General features: G+C 33.2%; 1 protein-coding gene across 3 annotated transcripts in view; it reads left to right on the top strand.

The window, feature by feature from the left end:
- LOC106664542 overlaps positions 1-27,018 on the top strand; it is a 382,600-nt gene that overhangs the window by 200,154 nt on the left and 155,428 nt on the right. For all 3 annotated transcript variants that reach the window (XM_014390354.2, XM_014390356.2, XM_014390357.2), the window contains exon 3: positions 6,769-6,873. In XM_014390354.2, coding sequence (XP_014245840.1) covers positions 6,769-6,873 — 105 coding nt within the window. The remainder of the gene's footprint in view (positions 1-6,768; positions 6,874-27,018) is intronic.

Raw genomic sequence — 27,018 nt, 5'->3', positions numbered from 1 at the left:
CTAGTTAAAAGATTAAAAAAATTAACTTTAAACGAATCAACAATAGGACTCAGCCACCCCACCAGAAATGAATCATTAGGTTTCCGTGTTTGCCATACATTGGTGAATTATCGGAAAAAGTTAGTAAAATTTTTAAACAAGAAGGTTTTAGAATAGCTTTTAGAAGTACGGGTTCATTTAAAAACATTCTCTCAAAACCTAAAGAGGAGGTGGACAACTTGGCAAAAAGCGGGTTTTACCAACTCAATTGTAATTATTGTGATATTAAATATATAGGACAAAGCGGTAGAGAAATAAAAACGAGAGTAAAAGAACACTTTCCTAAATCGAGCAAATTTTCGGAATTTAAGGGCCAATTAAAAGAAACAAAACATAATTTCATTTCAAATTTAAATACAAGAGTGTTACATAGTTTCAACAAAGGAAAAGAACTAGATTGGTTAGAGAAATTTGAAATTAAAAAATGTAAAATTCAACATGGTGATAAATGCATTAATAATATAACAGATTTTGATCTACCTCCCATTTTAAATATGTACATAAATAATATCAAATGTCCAAATAATTAAACTAATTATTTAGATTGTTATTATTTTTATAGTAATTTAATAATATTAAGTATTTACTAGTATAATATTTATTTGTGTTATAATTTCCGCGTTTCGCACGTTCAAATTGAGCGCCTTTAAAAAAATCAGCTGCTAATTGGAACGTCGCGTTGGCGGAGGTATCAATGGGTTCACTTTGGCAATTCATGTCGAGAGACGTGGTTGTAGAAGTCCTTCAACCTAATGATGAGCTAAAGGGCTCGAAATCCGGATCGTTGCAAAACAACTTACTGTTGCGATTTTTCGGTTGCTTTCCTCAAATTAAGGTAGTTCTTATTACAAAACACGGATATTTTAGAAAAAAGCAGACATATGTCCATTAGAGATAATATCTCCTTAAACCTCGAAATAAACAGATATTCTCAGTTTGCCACGAACCCAGGCAGATGTCACTGAAAATAAAGATTTCAACACCTTAATGATTTTGAAAGAAAACCCCAAGTTATTAAGTTTTAGAAATCGAGCTAAACGGTCGACGCTATCCAATGGTGCTTTCAAGTCAATAAATAGGCAATATGCCTTTTTTTTGTTTTGGAGAGTCTCAGACTAATTAAGTTGGACAAAACAACTAAATTGCCACAAGTTGAGAAACCCATCCGAAATCTCATTTGGTTTCCACTTAATAAATTATTAAATCCATTACAGTTCGTGGTCCGATTGACCAATTAACATTTTTCTATTATAATCTTAATTTCACTAATTTCGTGGTCCGTTTGACCAATTAATATATTACAATTAATTAAGGTTTTTAGTTGAGATAAAAAAGTCAATGGCACGAGCGGGATTCGAACCCACGATCTTCGGCTAGATACGCCGCTACTCTACCACTTGAGCTATCGTGACCTCGATCCACTCGGACCTAACTTCCCATCTTAACCCCAACCGAGAATCCAATCCGATTACACGACATTTGAAAAATGGCAAAAAGGAGGGAAAACTCAAAAGTGGTTGAGATAGGAAGTTGGTGTACGAGTGGATCGAGGTCACGATAGCTCAAGTGGTAGAGCAGCGGCGTATCTAGCCGAAGATCGTGGGTTCGAAACCCGCTCGTGCCATTGACTTTTTTATCTCCACTAAAAACCTTAATTAATTGTAATATAATCTTAATAAATTATTATCAGTCACAAATTTTTCTATTCTATGAAACAACAAACCAGAAAAAAAATTAGTTTCGCTATTGATGCAAGAAATTCTTTTGTAATTAGACAACCGTCAACATGTTTGAAAAAGTATGGTACGCAAGAAGTATCGTAAAAGCAGTTGAACAGGCAAAGCAAACGCTCGAGGAATTCATGTAGTGCGTATTTAAATGTGTGTTTCTTAGTGATCTGTTGTTTCATAATTTGTTGAAGTCGTGAGGAGAGGCCATGAATGAGATAGGTAAAAAAACACCTTTTTCATTTTTTGCCGAAGTTTTGACATGTATGATCAGATTAAAACATCGCCTACCTCATTCTTGACCTCTCATCACGACTTCAACAAATTTAAATAAAAATATTGTTTTACATTCATTTACTCTCACCACGACACACAAAAATGACATAATTACGCAGAAAACAAACATTTTGAATGAGTACAAATACTTCGAATGAATATAAATTTTTTAGCATTGTATAAATTCATTTTTTTCACATCCTACATATATTTGTAAAATTTAAACAATGTTCCTAAACCCCAGGCTCTGAAGATGACCTCAATAAAGACCGAAACATTAGCATGATAAAGAAAATGTTTTTCTAAAAACGACGTCACATCAGATCGCACCTAACGATCTCCAAATAATCTTAATATAATTTTTTACTGATGTTAGTCTACGTTCGATATAACTCATTTTCAGTCTTCATTATTATTTATATTAAAAAACTATCAAGGCTGACAAAAATAAGAAAAATAAAATAACGTTCCTTCCCAAGCTATTCCAGAATGTACCTCCTTCTTCAGGACTAATTTTTTATTATCTAATTATACATATGAATATATCGTTGACTGATGGTGATAGTAAGGGAACAAGACAATGACCGAGATCGTTAGACGTTAGTTACGCTTCGTGGAGCATGGTGCCTGCGTCGGCCTACTGTCGCTGCTATTAATTTTTAATCCCGGAATACTTCCACCTTCCTACAAGGGCCTTGGGACGAAACTGGAATTACTTTCGCCTCAGTTAGAATAGATCGATTTGAATTGATTTTCTTTAGGTTATAGGTAAAATTGGCTTACGGGTGGACGAACTCGAGTCGATCTATCCTCTCTTCTAAGCGTTTACGATTCTAATTACAGTCGTCATTAAAAAAAGAGGGAAAGTTAAGATCAATAATAGGCGGACCAGTAAAGTGATCGGTATCAATCAGAACACTTCGAGTTAATCCACTGGTGGATCAATTAACACTGCCAACTTAAAACCAGCCAGGTTACTTAAAAGGTTACAATTTTTTAAACACTTTTTAAATTAAAAACTTACGTCTGCTGTTTTGCAATAAAAACATGATAATTTATGCATAAATAAAGCATAAATTTAGGTTTTAAGAAATAGAAAATATACTAATTCGGCTAAATTAGCCGGCTTTATTTGAGATGCCTTGCGGTGTTTGAGCAAATTAATTGTTCCTCTAGTACTTCAACGGATGAACCGACGCCACCGCAATTCATTGTTCTTTGCTGATTAAGTACGACAACTGAACAAGAAGATTTCCTCTTCGTTGGCTGGCTCATTTGAGAGGTTTACAACGGAACTCCCCTCTTCAACTGGCTGGGAACTCTCAAAGATCCTCATCATTGTCAAATACAGGCGAACACTACTTTCAAAGCTCGCCGGGACGAATTAAAAAAGTTGTGTTTGGTCGGCCATGACAGTCAACATTGAGAAAGCAGGGTTTGCTCTCTTGTTAAGCAGGAAAGCAAAATCTGAGTCTGGAATCTTTAAATCTTCTCATTCTTATATTCTTTCATTGCTGCTTTACCGATATTTAAACATTAAAACAATGCTACTTAAAAATCTTAAGATTAACAATATTTTATATATTCATTCGTGGTCCGAGTGACCAAAAAACATCTTTCAATTAATTAATCTTTATGTAAGATATTGGTTGATATAAAAAAAGTCAGTGTCACGAGCGGGATTCGAACCCACGACCTTCGGCTAAATACGCCGCTGCTCTACCTCTTGAGCTATAGTGAGTTCGATCCACTCGGACACCTATCTTCTATCTCAACGTACCTTTTGAATTTTCCCTCCTTTTTGCCATTTTTCGAATGTCAAATCTATTCAGTTGTCGGCGAGTAATAAAATGGACACGGAAAACTTTAGTGAAGTTTTGTTTATTAAATCCATTAAATTTCGTGGTCAGATGGACCAAATAACCTCTTCCAATTAATTAATCTATATGTAAGGTATTGGTTGAGATAAAAAGTCACGTTAGGTTAAGTGGTAGTTACGAATAACTAACTGGTAACCTTATCTGTTTGCGATTGCGGAACGTTTTGCACATCAACAATTCTCTGTTGAAAATTTTTTAAGTAGGACAAACAATTTGTCGAGTGGCGAGAAAGCAAAGTACATTGGACCAGGTTATAAATATTGGCACAGATTTATCAAGATCTATTGAAGTTAGAAGCCTAGCGTTAAACTAGCTTCTTCAACATACTCAATTTAAATTTATCCTTGTAATCTAATTTGAATGCCCCCAAATCAAAGCGGTATCCGATGAATGACTTAGCAAGTTTGTTGTAAGGGGGATGGTTTAATGACCTCCCCTCGCTTAAAAAGCAGTGATTAGATGATGGTTGATAATTCGCATTTGTCGAGAAATCCCTCACTAAGCAAAACATCCAAACCCTTTCTGAATCTCAGCTCTCTGGAAGCCTCAAAGCCTTGTTTTGTCCCTAAAACTTGCCCAAGGCAAAAACGGTCCAAAGCTTGCGAAGTGAAGTTGATTTTTTATTAAGCGAACTATGTAGCTACTTCCGGTTTTGATTAGCCTGATTTTTTTTTGCTATTTGTTATTATTCTCGTACATATTTACTTTTATTGTACATTTGAAGAAGTACCGTTTAACTAGGTAAAATATTCAATACAAATTTAGGTCATTCAAGAAGTTCTCCAACCAGTTACTTTGTTTCTTTCTGGCTTTGCATTTCGGGGCGCGTTTTTATTACTGACAAAGCTCAAAATTGACATTGATATTTTTTTGATGTTCACGCCTTACTCAAAGATGACAATAAAATTCTGTTGTGAAACTTTAAATAATGTGTGGCGATTAGTGACCGTTAATCGATATTTATTTAGAAATCGTGAGATGCGGTCTGGTGTGATGTAGGTTTTGAGAAAAACATTTTCTTTATCGTGCCAACGTTTCGATCTTTATTGAGATCATCTTCAGGGCCTGGGATTTACAACCATTGTTTACATATAACAATTACATTTATGGATGTGGAAAAGTGAATTTATACAATGCAAAATATATATATTTTTTTTAAATAATCTGACTTTATGCTTGACGTAAACCTTGAAATCACAGATAACTTTTTTAGATACTTCTGTTTTTTTCTTTCGAAAATTAATTAGCTATTATTTAAACTAATACAGATTATCGATTTAGAAACATCTATAATTACTTTAGTTAAATCAACAATATTGGAAGCGTAGATTATATTATATTGCATTTTTTAAAATTCTCCACTGGATAAACATCCTCCCTCATGCGTACTAACCATACTTCGATCATTTCTGACCGATTTTGGCGAATCAAAATTCAAGGAACTGAATTGTCATCTCATCTACTCGTTAGGGCTGGGTGTTCCTCATGGAAGTATACTTGGGTCATTATAATTTTCAATATACACGTAATTTGGATCCGGCCATAAACACTCGACACTTACGACACCTGAATGAATTTCCAGGATAGTTCAAAAAGTGGAGAATGGACATAAACCTAATGGAAAGCGTACAGATAAATTATACCCTGTGTAAAAGTATCTGTCCTCCAGTGAGTGGAAACCCATTGCCTACCACTGTCTTTTTCCTGGGGCCTTATCTTGGAAGTTGGATGAATGGATAAACGACTAATTTGGAATCTTCCTACAAGGCTGAAAAGTCAAGAAACTAACGTTATAAATAATTAATCTTTATGAAATGTATTGGTTGAGATAAAAAAGTCAGTGCCACGAGCGGGATTCGAGCACATGAGTCACGATAGCTCAAGTGGTAGAGCAGCGGCGTATTTAGCCGAAGGTCGTGGGTTCGAGTCCCGCTCGTGACACTGACTTTTTTATCTCAACCAATACCTTTCATAAAGATTAATTAATTGAAAACGTTAATTGCTCAATCGGACCACGAACTGTGATGGGTTATAAATAATTAAAACTTTTACTTGACTCACACCAAAATGACAAATTGAAAACAAACATTTAACTTATATGACATCCATGAATTTTTGAGTTATTGGTATAATTTTTTAGAGTGGAAAGGCTTAGCCAAATTTCTAAAAAATCGAGCGTTCGATTTTTAAAAAAATTCCCCGGTTGGCTTGACGCGTAGCGCTAGGTGAAAAATTACCACTGGAACAATACTTATTTTTACAACAAAATAAGTATATTAAAAATAAAAAGACATCACTTTTATGAAAATTCGCAAGGCATTTACTCAAAAAATAAAAGTTTTAGCCAATTAATTTTTTTCCTTATTATGATCTAAAAAAAATTTTTTTTAAACCAAATTATTAAATTTTTCTCTTGGGCTCAAATCTTATCCCAGTCTCTTCGAAATATAATGTTGTTCAAAGAGTTTATGAAAACAGTTTCTAACAAAATTCAATTTATTCGGTTGTTTTTTTAGTCATGATTTTTGTGTATTCACAATTGTTATTATCATGTTTTGTTTTCATTACGTGTTGAGAGATTACAAATTTTACAATATAACTTTTTATTACATTACCTCAACTAATATATCAGTGTTCCATTCCTGTAATTATTATTCTCCTACACAAAATGTTTTAAACAATTTAAAAAAATAGCGTGGTAATTTTAGTAGTTTTAGATAACTATTTTTATTTTACTCATATAACGATAACGGTTTTACTTTAATATATAGATTTTTAGAATTATTTAGTACATTACTTACATACATACAACAAAATACCCTAAAAATGATTGTCTTTTTTTCCAGAGAATACTGGTGCTCTTGTTTTCACGGTTTCAGCGGTACCTCGTGTGAAAAAGGGCCTCTATGTCTTCCTATGACTGACGTCTGCAAAAACGGAGCAACGTGCAGGTGAGTCTTCAAAATAATCCATTAAATATCAAATTTCTTCTTTCAATTAATTAATCTTTATGTAAGGTGTTGGTTGAAATTAAAAAGGTAGTGTGACGAGCGGGATTCGAACTCACGACCTTCGGCTAAATACGCCGCTGCTCTACCTCTTGAGCTATTGTGACTTCGACCCATTCGGACACCAACTTAAAAGTAATCTAACTCAAAATCTATGTTCTGATAAATCATAAATGCATAATTATACGATGATAAGAGTCGTTATGTTAAATATTTCTGCATACAATGTTATACCATGGCCCAAATTCTGAAAGAAAATACTTTCGAGGCGTATTTGACAGAGGTAAATAAGGAGGAAGGTGTTAGTAGCAAGACGTCAGGGTTATTGAGAAATGGAAAAGGATAGAGGAAATGAAATATTTATGTGTCTCCGTTTCGGAGGAGGCTTTTGTGTTTCATTCAACATCTGGAGGTGTAGCCGGGAGTTCCACCCCTTTTGAACATGCCATTACTCCACTCGCCACGTTCCTTTTCCAGTCAGACTCCAAAGTATCCGGCTATATTGTTATGTGCCGCAGTAAAAGGGCGTTATTGCCTGTATAAACTTGTGAGTTACTGATGCTAAGTAATACATGTGAGCTTCCGACCCCCTGGCTTCTTCCAATTTCGCGTCCATTCTTTATACAGTGATGCCCTCTTAGGACGTAAACCTTCTTCATATTAAGTATCCTTTGTATGAAACTTGCCTTTTTTTAAACTAATATAAAGAGGATTTTTTTGTGTTTTCGCCCATGGAGACCACGAATTTATAACCAGCAATTTCACGTTTCCTTCTGTCTGCTAATAGTTTTATAATGAACGTTCCTTATATTCTAAATTTCAAATAAACAAATTTGACCTTATGACGTACAATTTTAAAATGCACTGCAAAAGAAAACTCAATTACATCAAACAAAATAAATAACAATAAAAATATGATATCTTAAACCCCAAAAGCACTAACAAACAAAGATAAATCGGACGCACGCTACCATTCATGGGTAATTAAAAGGGACTTGAATTCTCACAAATCACATAGACATACTGAAGGCTTAATACGGGAACACACTTACCCGATGCAATGATGGGGCGTTTTGCGGTGGGATTGTAAATAGCATCGACCAGGTTGAAATTGACGTAAACGTTTGTTTTAATAAAACGCAAACTCGAGTTATAACGTTATTATCAATCATATAAAATTTAATTTTAATATTTAACATGAAATACGTCTAAAAAGAGGATGTTTTTCTCCTTTGATCGTATTGTGTTCGATGAATAAATATTTATATATTGTACAATTTTTTATATTTTATTACTACCTGCACGATAATGATGTTCAACATAATTAATTTTAATTGCTGTTATGGTTTTTATTGAAAATCCACTTCAATTTACGAATATTCTGCAATAAAAACTGAAAAAATCAAACAAGAAAAAAGTGTCTTTTTAACCGCTAATGCAGATAAATTGAAGTAGAATAAAGTAGAACATTATTGTTAATTATTTAACATTTCAAACGAGCTTTTAATAATAAAAATTGAAACAGTTTTAAATTCACGTTTTTATTTAAATGTTGTTGTTCAAGAAAATATGATTGGGTTTTAGAATAAAACGTTGATTTTTTCCTTAACCTTAAAGCCGGGAACAGACCCGATGCAACGCTTTGCGACGCTACCCGATGCTACCCGACGCCTTGTCACGTTTTGGTAGGGTGACCACATCTATGCGAAGTCAAACGCACGCCACGTACAGTCCCATAGAGTGTATCACAAATCAGTATCACAATCACCTCTTTTGTTCTTAATGCATTATTTTGAGAAAAACCATGTAATAAATCGTTACTTAAATTTTATGAGCACAACCATGTAATAAATTGTTAGTTAAATTTAATTATTTTAAATAATGTTATTCCGGTGTTTTAATACATTTTCATCTAACCATCTTAATTAAATATTTTTGTATAAAAACGCATGAATTTTTGATCTCGTTTAATTTGGTTTATATTAAAATAAGAATGTTGTAATTAGTTTAACGACAAAATTACATATACATAGTTTGAAACAAACTACAAAAAATATGAGTCCTGTTTTGACGTTACGCGACGAAAATGGTGTAATTGAGCTAAACCTTGAAATAAATTGTCAGTTAAATTTTATGAGCAAAACCATTTAATAAATTGTTATTTAAATTCATTATATGAAAAAATGAAGGTGTTTTGATCAATTTTGTACCAAACCATTAAAATTTTTTTTTTTTTTAAATAAAAACTAATGAATTTTTGATCTCGGTTAATTTGATTATATTAAAAAATGTATGTTGTAATTAATTTAACGACAATAAAACATGTAGTTTGAATAAAATTATGAGTGTCCAATTCTTTTGCCTTCGACTGTACTCGATGCTACCTGACGAAAATCTGGACAGTGGGGATCGCAGAGGGTAGCGTTGGTAGCATCGGGCAGATGTGCATAAACAATCTTATGGAAAATTCGACTTTGCATTTGAGTCGGGTAGCGTTGCATAGCATTGCATCGGGTTAGTGTTCCCGGCTTAAAGTTGCCAATTTAACAGGATTCGTACAAATCGTATTTTATGTTTTGTAACGTTCTTTTCTACGTAAATCCTGCGATTACCAAGAGACATGTGCTAAGTTGTTCCAGCAAAATAAGTGCCGTTGCATTTTAAATTGAACTTGAAAAGTCTTTTCTTTTGGGTTAATTACGACGAAGAGGCTGTGAGGGTTACAAAGCATATTAATGATAGATAGAATATTGGTTATACATCGTAGATTATTGGGTATATATCTTACATGTAAAGGGAAGGGCAATACTGATTTTTTCAATGTGAACATGGACGGACAAATATTTCAGTACACGAAAATTTCAGATTCACGAAATAAAAGAAATTTGGTCATATTACTCAGAAAACTCAGAAGCTTTATAATCACGGTCATTATAAGGTGCCATTGCAAGATACCTAAAACCGAAAGCAAATACGTAAGACTGGTAGGCGTAGTTTTATGGACGAGTGGAATTTGTACATACCGTTTGAATGTATTTATTCGCAAGAATGGAAGGAGGTCGGCAGGATTATAACCATCTTACCGACCTCCACTTTAGTTGTAATATTAGGAAACTAGGTTTATTAGTATAAATGTGTATTATGAATGTGTGTATGTATGTAAATGGTCAAATACCTCAATGTACCACATGTGGAGGGATACAAAGAGAAATGCAACAAAAATCGTAAGGTCCGAGGTTAGAATGAAATTATCAGTAGAAAGTGCAGATTTTTCAAAATGTGAGAAAGATATACGCGTGGTGCCGGCAATGACCGTAGCAGTTAGCCGCCCGGAAAAAAACATAAATAAATAAAACAAATAAAAAAATAACAATACACAAATATACATAATGTATTACAAATTTAAAATTTAAGATTTCGTCAATGGAATCAAAACACTGTCTCGATAGAACGGAGCGGAGAAAGGCTTTTAAAAGTTTTTTCTTAACCTCATCCGAGGAATCTTAAATAATCTGGAGGTGAGTGTATGACATCTGTAGAATAAAAAGAAGTTTTTAGCTAGAATGGATAAGGTTGACCCCCCACATAGGAATACCGAGTACTCTGGAAATGTGAATTTGGCCTGACAAATGTGTATTTGTATTTCTTGTTTTAAGTATTTTCTGTAGTTCACAACCTGAGGTATAAGCGAGAGGCTAGCATCATTTAAAAGAATCAGTAACAGATCGAGACGATCAAATGGCTGCAGGTCGAAAAATGCGGGTGAAAGACGAGAAAAAGAAGTAAAAAACTTAGCAGTGACTACTGTTTGTCGGCCCCTAAACTTCTCACATTAGGGCTATTCATGATAGTTATATTAACCATTTTAACTCTTAGGTCGTGTCAGATCAAGAAAAATGATGACGTAGGTTTGTAAGAATCGGCTAGTTAACATTGCTCGTTCTAACAGTCCAGGGCCAATGTAGAGAAGTTAAATCAAAGATTGTAGTCACATTGCTATCCGTTAGGGCGTAGGTAACAAGCATGGCAGCCATGACTTTAACAGCTGTTTCTTGTTTACACGAAATTTTATTCTTAAATTAGCATTATTAGATCATACAAATACATTTCTTTTGTTAATTTCTGACCTGTCTTTACACTCTCGCTCATAATAGATACATCACCTATCGTGTACACTTGTAGGCTGTTAGATGTTAAGATACAAGCTAAATATACCGGCACGAATTGAAGTGAGTCATTTGTACTTTTCAAGTGCGTGATAGCAGTTTGAATCAAAGAGTTGATTAATTTTACTTTTTTACTAACTTTTGGATTCTTACAATTTAACATAAAAGAAAACCAAAACAACAAATCTTCAAAGACTGTTATAGCTTTATTTTTAGTTATACCAGTTGCCACGCGCAAAATTGCGGAAAAATTAAAAGCTACTATATACGTAAATCAATTGGAACAGAACATCACGATGGTCCACTGGTCAAACATCGTATTTATCCGAATGGCGTGTGTTCAACTCCCGATTGTGACAATAAATGTTCATTTACACTTTCTTTAATCAATTCAATTAATTGAATGTTTAATGTCCTTCAAAACTATAGACTAGCGTGCATGATATAAACAATTATTGTTGTAATATTAGGTTAATAGAAGATTACATATTCGTAGAACTTTTTTTAGCAACAAAATTTATTATTCGGAAATCGTGAGATGCGGTCTGGTGTGATGTAGGTTTCAGTAAAACCTTTTCTTTATCATGCCAACGTTTCGATCTTTAGTGAGATCATGTTCAGGATCTGGGATTTACAAACATTGTTTAAATTTAACAAATACATGTAGTATGTGGAAAAAAGTTAATTAATGCAATACAAAAAAAATATATGTTTTTAATATTTAATCAAAGTATTTCTATTCCCTTCTGAGTGTACCGCATCTCACGATTTCTGAATAATCATCGAATAAAGGTCACTAATCACCACACATTTCTACACGAAAAAAACAAAATTTTATTCTGCCGGAGGAATCTAACATATAACTTCCCTAATACATCTTGTGTAACTGATTTAAAATTTGATATCAAATGTGAAAACTGTAAAGCTTTCTTTTAAGCCAAATTTACAAATTTTAAATAGTCTTAAAAACTTTTCAAATAAAGTTTATTAAAAAATAATTAGTCCATTATTTTTAAAAAATTATATTCATATGGTAAATTATGTTATTTTCCATTTTATCTAAGTAAGTAATTTAATTGTAAAAGTATCTGAGTAGTCCTATGTTCATAAATATTTATTATAAAGAATAATAGTACTTTTAAAAGTGCAAAGTTTTAATAAATATTTAGTTAATGCACATGTACTTATGCAGGGTAATTAATTTGACCCAACTCCCATAAAACATCCAATAAAAAAAAGTAAATAGATCACGATCTCCAAATAATCAGTACATAGATTAATGAATTTAGTGCCAGGAATATCTTTTATACTGATGAAATCACCTGTATTCAATAAAATTCATTGCAGAGTAGAACAAGTTTATATTTCAATAGATATATTAAGTAAAGAAATGTTTAATTAAAGGCACAAGATTTCAATTCGAACATAAACAAGGCATGTAAATACTTTTCATAAGCCGTCAATAGCACAATTCCAAGAAACTGGTACCTTGGCCTTTTACACCCATGGGGCACATTGATGCGGTCGAATCAATTGGAAGGGTGTCGGAGATCAATTAAATAGCTGGCGGTTTCCCAAAGGGTTCGTCTATTATTCTGTCAACTAATACATGCACAAGCAGGGTCGAAGGGCCGGCCCATCTACTCTTTAATTAATACTATTCTGATTGTTAGGCCCTCTGAGGGCGAACCCCTTTTCTCGTATTCGCCCGTCCTCAAGGACCAGAACCACCCAAACTGTTTTCCAAGGTTGGTTGTTTTTCCCCGAAAATTTGTTTTCTTTTCACTCAAAATTAAGAAATGTTTTTTAAACCTACTTTGTAAGAATTTTGACCAGCTTGCATCGGTATTATATAACAACTATATGATTTTTTAAGCAAAACATTGGGTGCTAAATTATTTAAAGCATCTACCGATATTCATCAAAACACGTATATTTATATTTTTATTTTATAGTGAAACATTTCAAGTTTTCAAAAATATTGAAAAATTTATACTTGTGGAAAGCATTTTCTTCCATGTTGATTATTATCCATTCATCTCAAGTTTAGTACTTTATTCACAAATCTTCAGGTAGAAAATCTTGGGCTTAATTAAGACGAATAAGGACACGGGTTTAACTTTAGTTTGATTAATCTTTATGTAAGGTATTGATTGAGCTAAAAAACAAAATGTCACGAGCAAGCGGGATTCGAACCCACGATCTTCGTCTAAATACGCCGCAGCTCTACCACTTCAGCTATCGTGACTTCGATCCACTCAGACACCAACTTCAATGCGATCTGGTGTGACATAGGTTGTAGAAAAACATTTTCTTTATCGTGCCAACGTTTCGATCTTTATTGAGATCATCCTCATGGTCTGAGATTTATAAACATGATCTCAATAAAGATCGAAACGTTGACAAAATATAGGAAATATTTTTCTAAAACCTACGTCACACCAGACCGCATCTCACGATCTCCGAATACTAGTTACAAAAAACTTAATGTTAATTAAGCAAAAATGACATGAAATACCAATATTATATTTTCACTATTAAAAGAACTGTTTTCCAAACTTCTGAGATTCACATTTAAAAATTTTAATTTGTGCCTGTAGCTCTTATTTATTAACCCCAAAGTCGTTTGAACAATACGGAAAAACTGCCTTTTATTTACTGATAAAATATACTAACTATAATATGTGGGGTGGCAATATACAAGTTAAGCATATAAACGTATATTTATGGATATAAACGTTTTAGTTCAATTGTTTAAATTTGTAACCATTAACCGGTTCCAGTGAAATGCCTGTTTATAAAAACCTTTCCCAACTAAAATAACAGAAAGAGTCGTTAACAAAACATTCAACCCTACGGACAACTCTATCTTGATTTGTAATTAGTTTTCAGAACATTTTTCCTCGAACTTGTTTATTTTCTTAATTAAATTTCAAATAACCTTCCCTTTACTTCTAAATGCAATTGCAATTAAAACAAGCAGGGACGTTTTAATATAGTATTAATTAATTAATTAAAGTGAAAATGCTGCGTTAAAAACGTGGCAATAGAATAATCTTGGCGTAATGTTTAAATTAGTTCAACAGTACCTGATTTTCTGCCGATTTTGTGGAGGATCCAGTATTAAATAGTAATATGCATTTTCACGGTGAAACGTTTTTGTATAGTTTTACAATTTCAATAATATAAACAAACGATTGAGAATTTACATTTTTATCCGAAAAACTTTATCTAATATTGATGAGAAAAACAAAACAAAAAAAAACAATACCTTTACTTGTAGCTCGGTGATTTCTGAAAATCCGAGGTTAACAACTGTAAATAAAATATGTAAGAAAACCATTTTTATTGGTTTTGCATCTTCCGAACCTAAATATACAAGCTATATTTTGATCCGGGATCACTGATGATTAAAGTGTACATTTCGTCCAATGCGACCTAAAAGAAATATTGTCGAAAAGACTCCCAGGCACCTGACGTGCACTAACTCAAAGATAGTTCAGTAGTTTCCTGAATTTATTTTTTATTTCTCTAGGCCTTGATGGACTTTCACGATGTGATGTCTAATCGCTGTGTCAGTCGGTTTCTATTTTAGATTTTTTATATCTTATAGAAGTTTTTGTTTTTAACATATGAAGTCGTAGGCACATTTCCCTTTAGCACTTTACATGTCTCATATTGTACTCTGGTAGGGCAATTTCTGGAAGATATTCCATTTATTTTACTAAGTAAATTAATCTTCCCAGGGGAATGGCATCATAGTGACGAGGGATCTTCCCAGGTACTAAAACCTTTTCCCGTATTTTGCAGGGCATATGCATAAAATATGTTTTGTCGTTTTTGTCCGTACTGGTAATATTGGACAATGTTCATCTGTTAATATTTCTATTTGTTAAATTAGTACTTTAGTGAAGCACGCCATGTAAATGTACCAGTTAACCTTGTTTTCCTTTCTCAGTAGTATTTCCTCTCTATCCCATTGGGGTGTTTTTCAGTTGTTTGTCAAGTTTCAGCTGACTTTTAACATGGCTTTTAATATTATGCCACAAAATGGATATGGGAATGTTGATCCGAGGCTCCTTTTTCAGCAAGTATATCTGCTGTTTTGCGAACTTTAATTGCCCCATCTGCTTGGCTTAAAAGACTTTATACCTAAAATATTTTTTTATTGTTACACCATTGAGCTGTTTGTTCCTTATCGCACTTGATCCTAAGGCTTACATTTTGAGTTGAAAATTGGATACGGTGGGGTTGAAGGACATGTGGTGCATTACCATACAATTTACGAACCTTAGCTGTCCGTATGCCATAAAAGAACGCCAAGTTTACCTTCTACCTTTATTTTTCCAATCTTTCCAGTGATTATGGGTTTTCGAAGTCTAGTACTTTCTGTTATTATTCATAGATGGTTTCAAGGGGGTAATTGAATCGATCGACTATGTCTAGTATTGAATAATGGTCTATACTGGAAATTTTATTTTTATTATTTAGATCAGTGGTTCCCAAAGTGGTCCCTACGAACCCCCAGGGGTCCCCGGCATCATTCAAGGGGCCCGTGGAAAATTGAAATTGAATTTGGGTCTCTGAACAACGTCAGGGGGTCCGCGCAAGATTTAATATAAATTTGGAGGTAGTGAGATGTGGTCTGGTGTGACGTAGGGTTTAGAAAAACATTTTCTTTATCGTTCCAACGTTTCGATCTTTATTGAGATCATCTTCAGGGCCTGGGATTTATAAACATTGTTTAAATTTTACAAATAAATGTAGGATGTGAAAAATAAATGAATTTATACATTGCTAGAAAGTTTATATTCAATCAAAAAGTATTTGTACTCACTCAAAGTGGTTGTTTTCTGTGTATATGTGTCATTCTTGTGTGTTGTGTTGAGAGTGCCAGTGAGATATTGATGTTTTAGGTTTATATACGAACCAAAGATTTGAAGACATTCTTCTCTTGGATATTCCCGACTGGATGTTGAGCCCTTTTGCGCGTGAACAAACTCACATCCCAAACACAGATGAATCCATACTAATACAGGAGCAGCTTATTGAAATATCCACAAATTAGGAACTTAAACCAATGTTTGAACAAGGATACCACAAATTCTGATTTCAAAAACAGTTCCCAATTTTATATCCTGCATTATGGGTTATTGTACAGTTGTTGACTGCTTTCCCATCTTCCTATTTGGTAGGACGTGGATTTAATGCCATTATGAATCACAAAAAAAGAATATAAATTAGTGCTTGTGGAAATTTGCGGTTGCTACTCACATACATTGAAGCGGACATATATACACTCATAACAACTCATCATGTTCATCCAAGTCAATAATTTTTATATAATTTATTTTAAACAAAAGCAATTAATATTATAATTTATGTGTATTTATAATTTATAATTTCAATAAATACTTCTTCACCAAAATGTTTTTTTTTTTTAATTTTTAATTTTTATACTATGCATTTATGAGGCTTTATCAATTGGGGGGTCCGTGGGCAATTTTTGAATATAGAAAAGGGTCCGTGGGTCCAAAAATTTTAGGAACCATTGATTTAGATTGAAGCACTATTTTGTTGTTCACTAGTTTTCGTGGTCCGCCTGACCAATTAATATCTTTCAATTAATTAAGGTTTTTAGTTGAGTTAAAAAAGTCAGTGTCACGAGCGGGATTCGAGCCCACGATCTTCGGCTTGATACGCCGCTGCTCTACCACTTGAGCTATCATGACTTCGATCCACTCAGGCACTAACTTCCCATCTCAACCCCACATTTTGAATTATTCTGTTTGTTTTGAACCTTGTGAATTCTTACAGTGTGCGATCATATTGGTAATAAGAAGTAGTTGACAACAAAACGGAAGTTTCACTTAAAATTCCCTTTATAACAAATCGTGGAAAGACAATTAAAAACCAAAAAGGCCTATTTGACTCCATTCCACATCATCTAATATTTCAAAGAAATTTACATACATTTTTGTAACCGTTTCATTGGTTTTTGGGGTTTCATGATGAATCTTTCTTAAATGATATTATATTTAATTGTGTCATTCTAGTCTGTTAGCACAATTCTACAAGGCAAATTTTTGTAATTTTTCCATCGATGTTGTGTTTTCTTTTCGAAGATTTTTGGCCACCGTACGCGAGTTCCATATGTTAACTGTTACACAGTGTATAATACTGATGGTATTTCGGTATTTATACTGTATGGTTTACTACACAATCTTTCCCCATCAAAAATTCATTTTATAATAAGACATTTAGAACTTTATGGTATTTTTTTATTTTTTACTTTCATTTCTATTAAGATGAATTTGTATTGTTGTTGCCTCCAGCAATAAAGTAATGTATTTTGTACATTAACAATATTTTAATATGGACTAAAAAAAACCTTGTCGGTTTTGGCTGGGGAAATTTTCCCGTGTGTGAGAGGCAATCAGTGAAATATTCATCAACAGAAGCGAAGCCGTTTCCTTCACGCAACGACAAATATTGATACTGCTCGTAATGATTTTACATTTCGCGTTCAGGGTAATAAGGTAATTCTGAATAGGGCGGAATGAATACTTTATATGCTTTGGGTCAGTTCCCTCCTAACGAATAATTCATGACCTAGTCGGTAAGCTTTTCAATCTTTCTAGAGTGAAGCTCGGCAGAAAATCTCAACCCGGGAAAAGGGCAAATGAACGACCACGGACTAGGTTTGTATAAAATTAATAACAAACGAGTATTGAATTTAAATAAATGTTTTGAAATAAGTATTAAATAATTTAGTTGTTTTAAAAGCATTCAATTTAAAACAAATATGCAGAGCGTAAAAATTATATATTTCTGATACAAAACAGAAATCAATTAATGAGCGATAAATTTTGTACATATTCGTTTAATTATTTATCTTCGTTGTCTTAAATATTCTTGCAACATTCGACTGTAGGCGTATTCTTTTAAAATTGTGGTCTTCAACAAACCGACGGCACAAGGGCCAATTCTGACGTGGACAAGTTCAAACTTGTCGACTCTCACTTCTCCAAAGCTCTTACATCTTAGTAGGACAACCAGTACAAACAACACACAAAGTCAACAACTAGCGACCTGGATACTACTCTTCCTCTCACACTCACCCCGAAATTAAGTCAAACAATTCGAAACTCCGAACTCAAAAAATCCTGGTATAAATAAATAATACGGAACAACCTTCTCTAAGATTCCTTCAAAGCAATGGCTATCCCGACTATCCTTTAAAAAGAGGTCAAAACAGCGTATTTGCATCCATGATTAAAAACAAACTACTGAGCCTAACTTGCTACATCCAATCAGTGTGCTTCCCATTATTGGAAACTTGTTCTAGAATTTTGTTTCTCTTTATAAAACTGAAAATCGTTTTAACCTTAAACCTTATTCATGTCCGCCAAGTACAACTCCACCAAACACCAAGATTATCGTGTTGTATACTCCATCGATTACCACTCCTTGTGTGGTGTATTATTATCCCGGTTTCTTTATGAGCAACTCTCATTCATTTGGATAATAGGGGTATTCACGAACTTGGTGATAACCCTTTTAACTCTTTTATGTCGTGTTAGATCGAGAAAAATAATGACTTGTTAAAATCGGCTGGTTAACATTGCTCGATCTAACAGACCAAGGCCAATGTTAGATGTTAGGTCGAAAATGTAGTCACATTGCTATCCGTTAGGGCGTAGGTAACCAACATGGCAGCCATGAATTGAAAAGCTGTTTTTTGTTTACACGTATTTTTATTCTCAATTACTCATTAATTAAATCAGACCAATACATATCTTTTGTTAATTTCTGATCTGTCCTTATACTCTCGTTCATAGTAGATAAATCCCGTATCCTATAAAGTTGTAGGCTGTTAGACCTTAGGATGCAAGCTAGGTATGTCAGCAGGAATTGGAGCGCGTCATTTGTTAGTACTTTTCGAGTGCATAGATAGCATTTTGAATGAAAAAGTTGATTGATTTCCCTTTTTTCTAACTTCTAGCATCTTACGATTTACACAAACGAAAACCAAAACAAACAACAACTAGCCTTCAAAGACTGTTATAGCTTTATTTTTGGTTCTACCAATCGCCACGCGCAGCATTGCGGAAAAATTAACGTTTAACATTCTAAGAAAAGAAGGGTGGTTCACGATCTTACTGGACATTTCTCTGTTCATAGAAATTATAAATGATGGGGTGAGTGTGGAGTTCATTCCTTCTTAAAAAAACATGGTTCCTACTCACATTCAGTTGTTTCGCAACAATCCGGATTTCGAGCCCTTTAGCTCATCGTCAGGTTGAAGGGTTTCCACAAGCACGTTTCTTGACATGAATTACAGAAGTGAACCCGCTGATACCCCCGCCAACGCGACGTTCCAATGAGGAGCTGGGTTTTTAATGGCGCTCAATTTGAACGTGCGAAAAGCGGGAAATATAACACAAACAACAATTGTAATGGTAAATACTGTAAGAAATTAATTGTAAATTAGTGATTAAAGATAAAAAATAAAATAAATAAATAAATAAATAAAAATAAAAAAGGAAATAATTATAATAATATTAAATTATTATAAAACATAATAATAATTAGAATAATTAGTTTAATTATTTGGACGTTTAATATTATTTATATACATATTTAAATCTACCTCTCATTTTAAATATGCATATAAATAATAATAAACGTCCAAATAATTAAACTAATTATTCTAATTATTATTATGTTTCATAATAATTTAATATTATTACAATTATTTCATTTTTTATTTTTATTTTTTTATATTTTTTATCTTTAATCACTAATTTACAATCAATTTCTTACAGTATTTACTATTACAATTGTTGTTTGTGTTATAATTCCCGCTTTTCGCACGTTCAAATTGAGCGCCATTAAAAACCCAGCTCCTCATTGGAAGGTCGCGTTGGCGGGGGTATCGGCGGGTTCACTTCTGCAATTCATGTCGAGAGACGTGTTTGTGGAAACCCTTCAACCTGACGATGAGCTAAAGGGCTCGAAATCCGGATTGTTGCGAAACAACTGAATGTGAGTAGGAACCACCTTTTTAAAGAAGGATTTCTCTGTTCATGTTAAAACGAGTTAACATCTTTCAAACATCGTGAATACTCCAATACATCGCTTTGTTTATTAAGTCGACAGGTCAGAGGCATTTGGCATTTTGCGGTAGGCGGTTCAAGGATATAAGTAGGGATCTTACAAATATCGTGAATACGCCTAGTATCTTTTCACCGAGTTTCTCATTGAAAATGTCGCAATGGCATAACGCGTTTGAATAACTTTAAAAAAACGCGAGTAGAGACAGACCAAGAAAATGACCCGGTTCCGGTTCTACATGAATCACAGAAACCGATGGGAATCAATACTGCATTAAGTTTGTAAATTATTTTTGTCAAGCAAGTATTTATAATTCGTTATTTTGTATTATCTTTATGCTCGACCATATTTCTCCATTTTTCACCTTTTTTTAGGCTTTTTAATTAAACTTTTTATATATTTTAACGAGGCTCTCGTAATAATTTTCCTTGTTAGATAATTAAAGTATCTCTTGTTTTGTTTCTTTATGACTCGTTATACATTTCCTTCCAGTAAAATTAATATATTACAAGTACTGTACAGTCTTAAATTAGAAATTTAGTTTTGTTGAGAAATTTCTTAATAATTGCATCCATTTGATTCGAAATTAATTATTCACTTCTGATCTTGAGCCATCAGTTGTTTCCTCAGCCCGAAGTTTGTTTAATAGAAATAAATGAGTTGGTAATACTTTTGAACGGGATATTTGGCGAGAAAGAAAAAAGTTTTTCCTTTTAGCTCACCATAGATGAATAATATAAGTGTCTGAAGGCATCCCAAAATGGCCAAGTTTTATCGGAATGAAGCCATGATTATAAATTCATAAAGACGACTTATAAATTCTTCTTTTCGGAGCAGGCAGTAATGAAAAACTGTGTATTGTACATTACATCTACCGGTTTTTTGAAGATTCACGTAGTTGGACTATATACTTTTTTCGAGACGAGCTAGTGCAAAAGACCATGGGGACGTGATTCGAATACTGCCGTATTTCGTCGTATATTTCGCAGAGAAGAACGAATTTTCCTCGTTTATCACCTACTCTAAAACACTCGTTATTTACCTTTTGTCATCGGAACATTATTGCTCGTGGACAAAACAATCAGACATGATTATGTTATTTATAGAGATTAGGTTTAGCCAGTCGTTTACAATTAACGCTCAATTCTACTAAAAACATAAAAATAAAAGTTATACGACTTAAATCAACGGTCCTTTTTTCGTATGTATGATTCATTAAACAAGTCTGAATAATCCCAATCATGATGATTAAACAAAGGAAAACATTTCTGTCAATTAATAATACAAACCCTATGACCATTAATTTTAATTGTACGTTCCCTTTTATCCATTTACAATTTTATTTTAGTTAAAACCGCATTCAAATCGAATAAACTAGGTAGTAAAATAAAATGTGATAAAAACTGTATATCTATTAATTAGAAATAAAATATTATTTACTTTATTAATCAATTATGCTTAAATAATTAATAAATAATTTATTAATTGTACATTAATCGTCACAACAATTTTCAGTACAATAATATGAAATAAAAGTAATCAAACTCAAATTGAAACTAGATAATTAAAGAGAGAAAAAACACTACTACTGACAGAGTCACAATAGTGTTTATGTATATTTTCCATTTGGTTTAATTAATTATGAAGTAATGTTAAAAAATATAAAGGAATCCAAACAGGGAATCGGAATATAAGGATCATAAAAAACTGTATAAGCTCAAATTAAGGATATTTGTGTGCATGTTGCGTGCGTTCGCTCCAGTTTGATAGTTCTTATACTCACCGGAGAAAACATTATCAGGATCGTATTGAAAAACTTCTAAGGTCCCCTACTTCTCCAGAGGTTTCTGAGAGGTATTTGGGCTTGACAACATGGCAATATAGTACAAAATAGGCCTCATTTTGTCGCCAAAGTGTGCCGTAATAGTGGCCAATTTTTTGAACCCCTTTTGCAACGGCTTGAAGAGGAATTGGAATTTATTTGACCACTAGAATAACTGTCCTTGACCAAATCTACAAAGTAGCCGAAATTCTCTTGAATTTAGTCCCGATTGTTCTTAACCGAATCGTATTTGATTTCGCATCAACCGTTAAAGTGTTGTTAAATAAAGTGTTGTTTTTAGTTATTTATCATTTTGTAAACCAGCGAGAAAGAGGGGAAGAGAGAGAGGGTGAGAGAGGAGATAGACTGTGAGAGGAGAGAGAGTGGGAGTGAGAGTGAGAGAAGAAGGGAGGAGGAGGAGGGAGGGAGAGAGAGAGAGAGAGAGAGAGAGAGAGAGAGAGAGAGAGAGAGAGAGAGAGNGAAAAAGCGAGTAAGTGAGAGCGAAACAGAGAGACAGAGAAAGAGTGAGAAAGAGAGAGAAAAAGTGAGTAAGTGAGAGCGAAACAGAAAGACAGAGAAAGAGTGAGAAAGAGAGAGAGAGAGTGAGAAAGTGAATAGAGACATAGAAGAATACATATAAGTAATCCGGGAAAAATAAGAAAACAATTGACAAGATTAAGAGTTAAAGAGATAGAGACAGACGGGGAGCGAGAACTAGACATAGAAAAATAAATGAAAAAATAAAAACATATTAGAAGAGATAGAAATTTACTGAGAGAATGAGAGAGAAAGATAGAAAAAAAATGGAGAAAAACAGACCAAAATCTATTGTGTAAAATAGAGAGATTTCAAGAAGAGATCGGTTTTGTAGCACTTTACCATTGACAAAGAGCTTTTTATTAATATTTATATTTTATCATTATGATATCTCTTGAAAATATATTTATATTTTCTTCTATAATTTATTTTGTATATTTTTTTAAAATAAAATCTATTTCCATTACTGAAATTTTAAGTGTTAGATTATTTTTACCATACCATCGAACCACGGCCACTAAATTTGTTTCTATGTTTTGCTAATTTTGTGGACCTTATGGTACTTAACTGTTGTTCTTAGTCTTATCCTAAAAAGAAAGTAAAGGAAGGTAGGGAAACATTTTTTTTATTATTAATGTTCCTCATTTAAAAGGTTTCCCCTTGCTAGTTAATCCTTTTGAATACATTTTCTTATCAAAGAAATACAATAAAAACAATATATTCAATATTTTAATTAATAGCAAACAAATATCAAATACATATATTCAAAGGATCAACGAGCCTGGAATTAAAAGTTTAGGGTAGCGCTTTAATTCAACTTAGATTTCTAAACTTATAAACTCATCAGATACTTTACTGACCAGCTCGTCTAACAGGTTTTTGGACCTCAAAGGTGAACTCTTTTCTTTGACTAATTCATTATGGTTCGGTGACCAGAGTGGTGGAAAAGGAGTTTTTAAGGTTCCCTCGAAATTGCAAAAAGGTGCCAATTGAATAGTCTACCTTGGACACTGACATCACGGAACATAAGAGGACTTTTGACTCTATGAAGCCGGTGCAGGTAAGCCCTAAAATGTCCGGGTGCTAGGGTGATCCAGAAATTTGGTTCAAACAACGATTCTTTCAATTGTTAGATCTATCAATAGAAAAAAAGTGTTTTATAGTCATGAATAGTCTGAATCCCAGTATGATCTTGATGAAAAACAAAAATCAGTTGTTACTGTCAAACTTTCGAACTATTTTATGGTCATCAGTAGGGCAGAACAATATTAAATATGGCGACAAATTGTCCTTCACAAACGATTACAAATTTTTTTGAAGACCGACTCAATCCATTGTCATTAGGACCTTAAAAAAGGTCGAAAACTTAGCAGTAACAAACGGATTTGTTTTTTATCAAGTCTATACCGGGATTCTTGACTAAAAAACTTTTTTCTTGCTTTTCCAACAAGGCCATATTGTGATCTGAAGTACTCATATTATAGAAATGTAAAGTTATAACAATTTAAGTACCATGTCATTATAGATTGTCTCAGATGATTCGATTATTGTTGCCCTATAGAAATTAATATCTTAATAATCACACGGCTGATTTCAATTTAATGCTCCAACAGACACTTAGATATAAAGTTTAAAAGTGTACCTAGTTTCAAAAAATATATAAACAAGATTTATTATGTCCAGATAAACCCATAAATTTTTCAAGAGATTAAGAGTGCGATTTTACATCGGTTTCTTTATTATTAGTTCAAGCTTTTTTTGATGCAGGAAGTGATTAATATGTTTTTGTGATGTTTATGAAACAAAATACGATGTTTCGATTTATATTTATCATGATTTATGATTTTGTTACACTAGCGGTACGGACGGAATAAAGTGAAGCATATTAGATGTAGTTTCCTGAAAACTGACGAACCCGATGAACAATATATTGTTTACAAGAATTCAAAATTAAATTTAAATATGTGTAAATGATCGATAAAACGACGAAACAACAGCATATATAGCTGACGTGATTGATCACTGGTATTTTTACGCGGTTGTCCAGAATGGTACATAATGAAAATTTCCTTTCTTAGCTCGACGAGATACATGAAATCAATTTGAATGTAATTTTAATGTTAGTAGGGATGTGCAAACTCTGGGATTTGTTCTTAATCGCATTTCTTAACGTAGAGTGTGCATTACTTTGTGTAATTCGTCCACTGAAGAAACCAACTCAAAGGGAGTTCTCTCACGTAGGCAGTCCTAATTAGCAAACTATCTGAACATGCCTCGGACGAGGGTTTGAATCTTTAATGACCACCTTTCTGCCTTTTTCCACTCTCTCGAACTTTTGTTTTTCTCCCCACTCCGGCGGCTCGTTTTTTTTACATTCAACCCTTTCTCGATTGCGATTTCAGGGACAAAGATACTTTTTTAATCAAGTTTCCTTTTTGAAGTGCCCAGTCTGCCCGTGGCAATTTCAGTTATCGATCAGATAGAAGTTTTAAGAGTTAACGACTCGGAATAACTGGCCACTTTTAAAAAGAGATAACTCGTGTTGTAGTAGCTTTACACAGGGCAAGATAATGTAGACATTTGATTTTTTCCGTTTTTTTCGTTATTGTTCTAAAAGAATATAATAAAAAATGAACTCTAATAAACATGTAAAAATAACAAAGTTTAGTACGACAAAAGGGCGATTTTACAATATCGATCACTTTGTCACAAGCGAGTTCTTTTTCATTCCAATGAGAAAACGTTCCTGCAAACGGATAAAAACCTGGTTGCCTGTTTAAAAATATATTTTCTATTTAAAATACGTAATGATTTCACTATAAATTATTCCTTACTCGGCTGTTAAAATTATACTAATTAAAGGGTCCATTCGGATACACATAAATAAAAAGAGATACCTCGCCTTTTTTGCCTTCTGTTGCACGTTCTTTAACTCAGGACTTAAATAAATTCTTTTTAGGCAATGTATAGTGATGAATTCGAAAGTTTAAAAATTGTAACAACGCTTTATATTCATCTTCTGAACTTATCCTGTCAAACATTTTGTGTAGTGTTTATCCAGAGTAAATAAATAATGCGGAAAGTATAACTGAAATATGTCATTGAAATGAGCCAGGCAGTTTAAAAAAACTGGCAATCCTTTCGTTCACCTATCCTTGCTGCTTCCGTTTTGGCATATTGCTACATTCAGTATATCACAGTGCAATTTATAAGGGCCGTCCAAAGCCCTTCCACAAACCTCTAAAAGGAGGAGGAAGGAGACTTCCACTGGAAGAAGCCTTTTGGGTTTGCGCTGGACTAGAGGCGACACGTTTGATTTTTCCGGCGAGAAAGCAGCAAAGATCAACCTATTTTCATCTGGCGAGAATCATCACGCAAGTTTTTCCATTTTAATTTGTTTTTCGTTGGAAAAGGATTTTTTTTATCTTAAAAAAAAGACAAATTGTCAATTCCAAACCGACGACCTTAATTTCAAATTTCGTTAATTTCTCAATATAAGAATTGTTCCTTTTTTTTTTAAAAAAAGGTCAAATTGTCAATTCCAAACCGACGACCTTAATTTCAAATTTTGTTAATTTCTCAATATAAGAATTGTTTCTTTTTTAATATTCTTTTGTTTATTATTTATTCATTTATCTAAACAAGGAAAAGATCCACTCCCTCGCGGAAGGACCAAACAGTAACGCAATAAATAGTGATAGCAGGCTCAAAACGTTGAGACAAATTTTATTTTATTTTAAATTAAAACCTTTTTTGAGATTACAATATGAGTAAAAAAGAATCACTACCATCATAAAAAAATGCATCATAAAAAAACTTGCTCAAAAAACTTAGAAGAATATGAGCTTCAAGTTGCTAAGCTAGAACTATTTATTGCGTTATTGTTTGGTCCTTCCCCGAGGGAGTGGATCTTTTCCTTGTGTAAATAAATGAATGAATAATAAACAAAAGAATATTAAAAAAGAAACAATTCTTATATTGAGAAATTAACAAAATTTGAAATTAAGGTCGTCGGTTTGGAATTGACAATTTGACCTTTTTTTTAAAAAAAAAGAAACAATTCTTATATTGAGAAATTAACGAAATTAAGGTCGTCGGTTTGGGATTGACAATTTGTCTTTTTTTTAAGAAAAAAACAAATCCTTTTCTAACGAAAAACAAATTAAAATGGAAAAACTTGCGTGATGATTCTCGCCAGATGAAAATAGGTTGATCTTTTCTGCTTTCTCGCCAGAAAAATCAAACGTGTCGCCTCTAGTCCAGCGCAAACCCAACAGACTTCTTCCAGTGGAAGTCTCCTTCCTCCTCCTTTTAGTGGTTTTGGCGGCCCTTATAAATTGCACTGTGATAAATATTAGCTCTACTCAGTTAAGACCTTGAATTAAAAGTTCTACTGATTGGATGACCAATGGTCAATATTTTCATGTTTCATTTACAAAATTCTGT

This window comes from Cimex lectularius, unplaced genomic scaffold (genome assembly GCF_000648675.2).
Source record: "Cimex lectularius strain Harlan isolate CLEC.00 unplaced genomic scaffold, Clec_2.1 scaffold13, whole genome shotgun sequence".
NCBI lineage: Eukaryota > Metazoa > Arthropoda > Insecta > Hemiptera > Cimicidae > Cimex > Cimex lectularius.
Note: the sequence above shows the minus strand (reverse complement) of the source record. Positions and strands in the feature narration are given on the sequence as shown.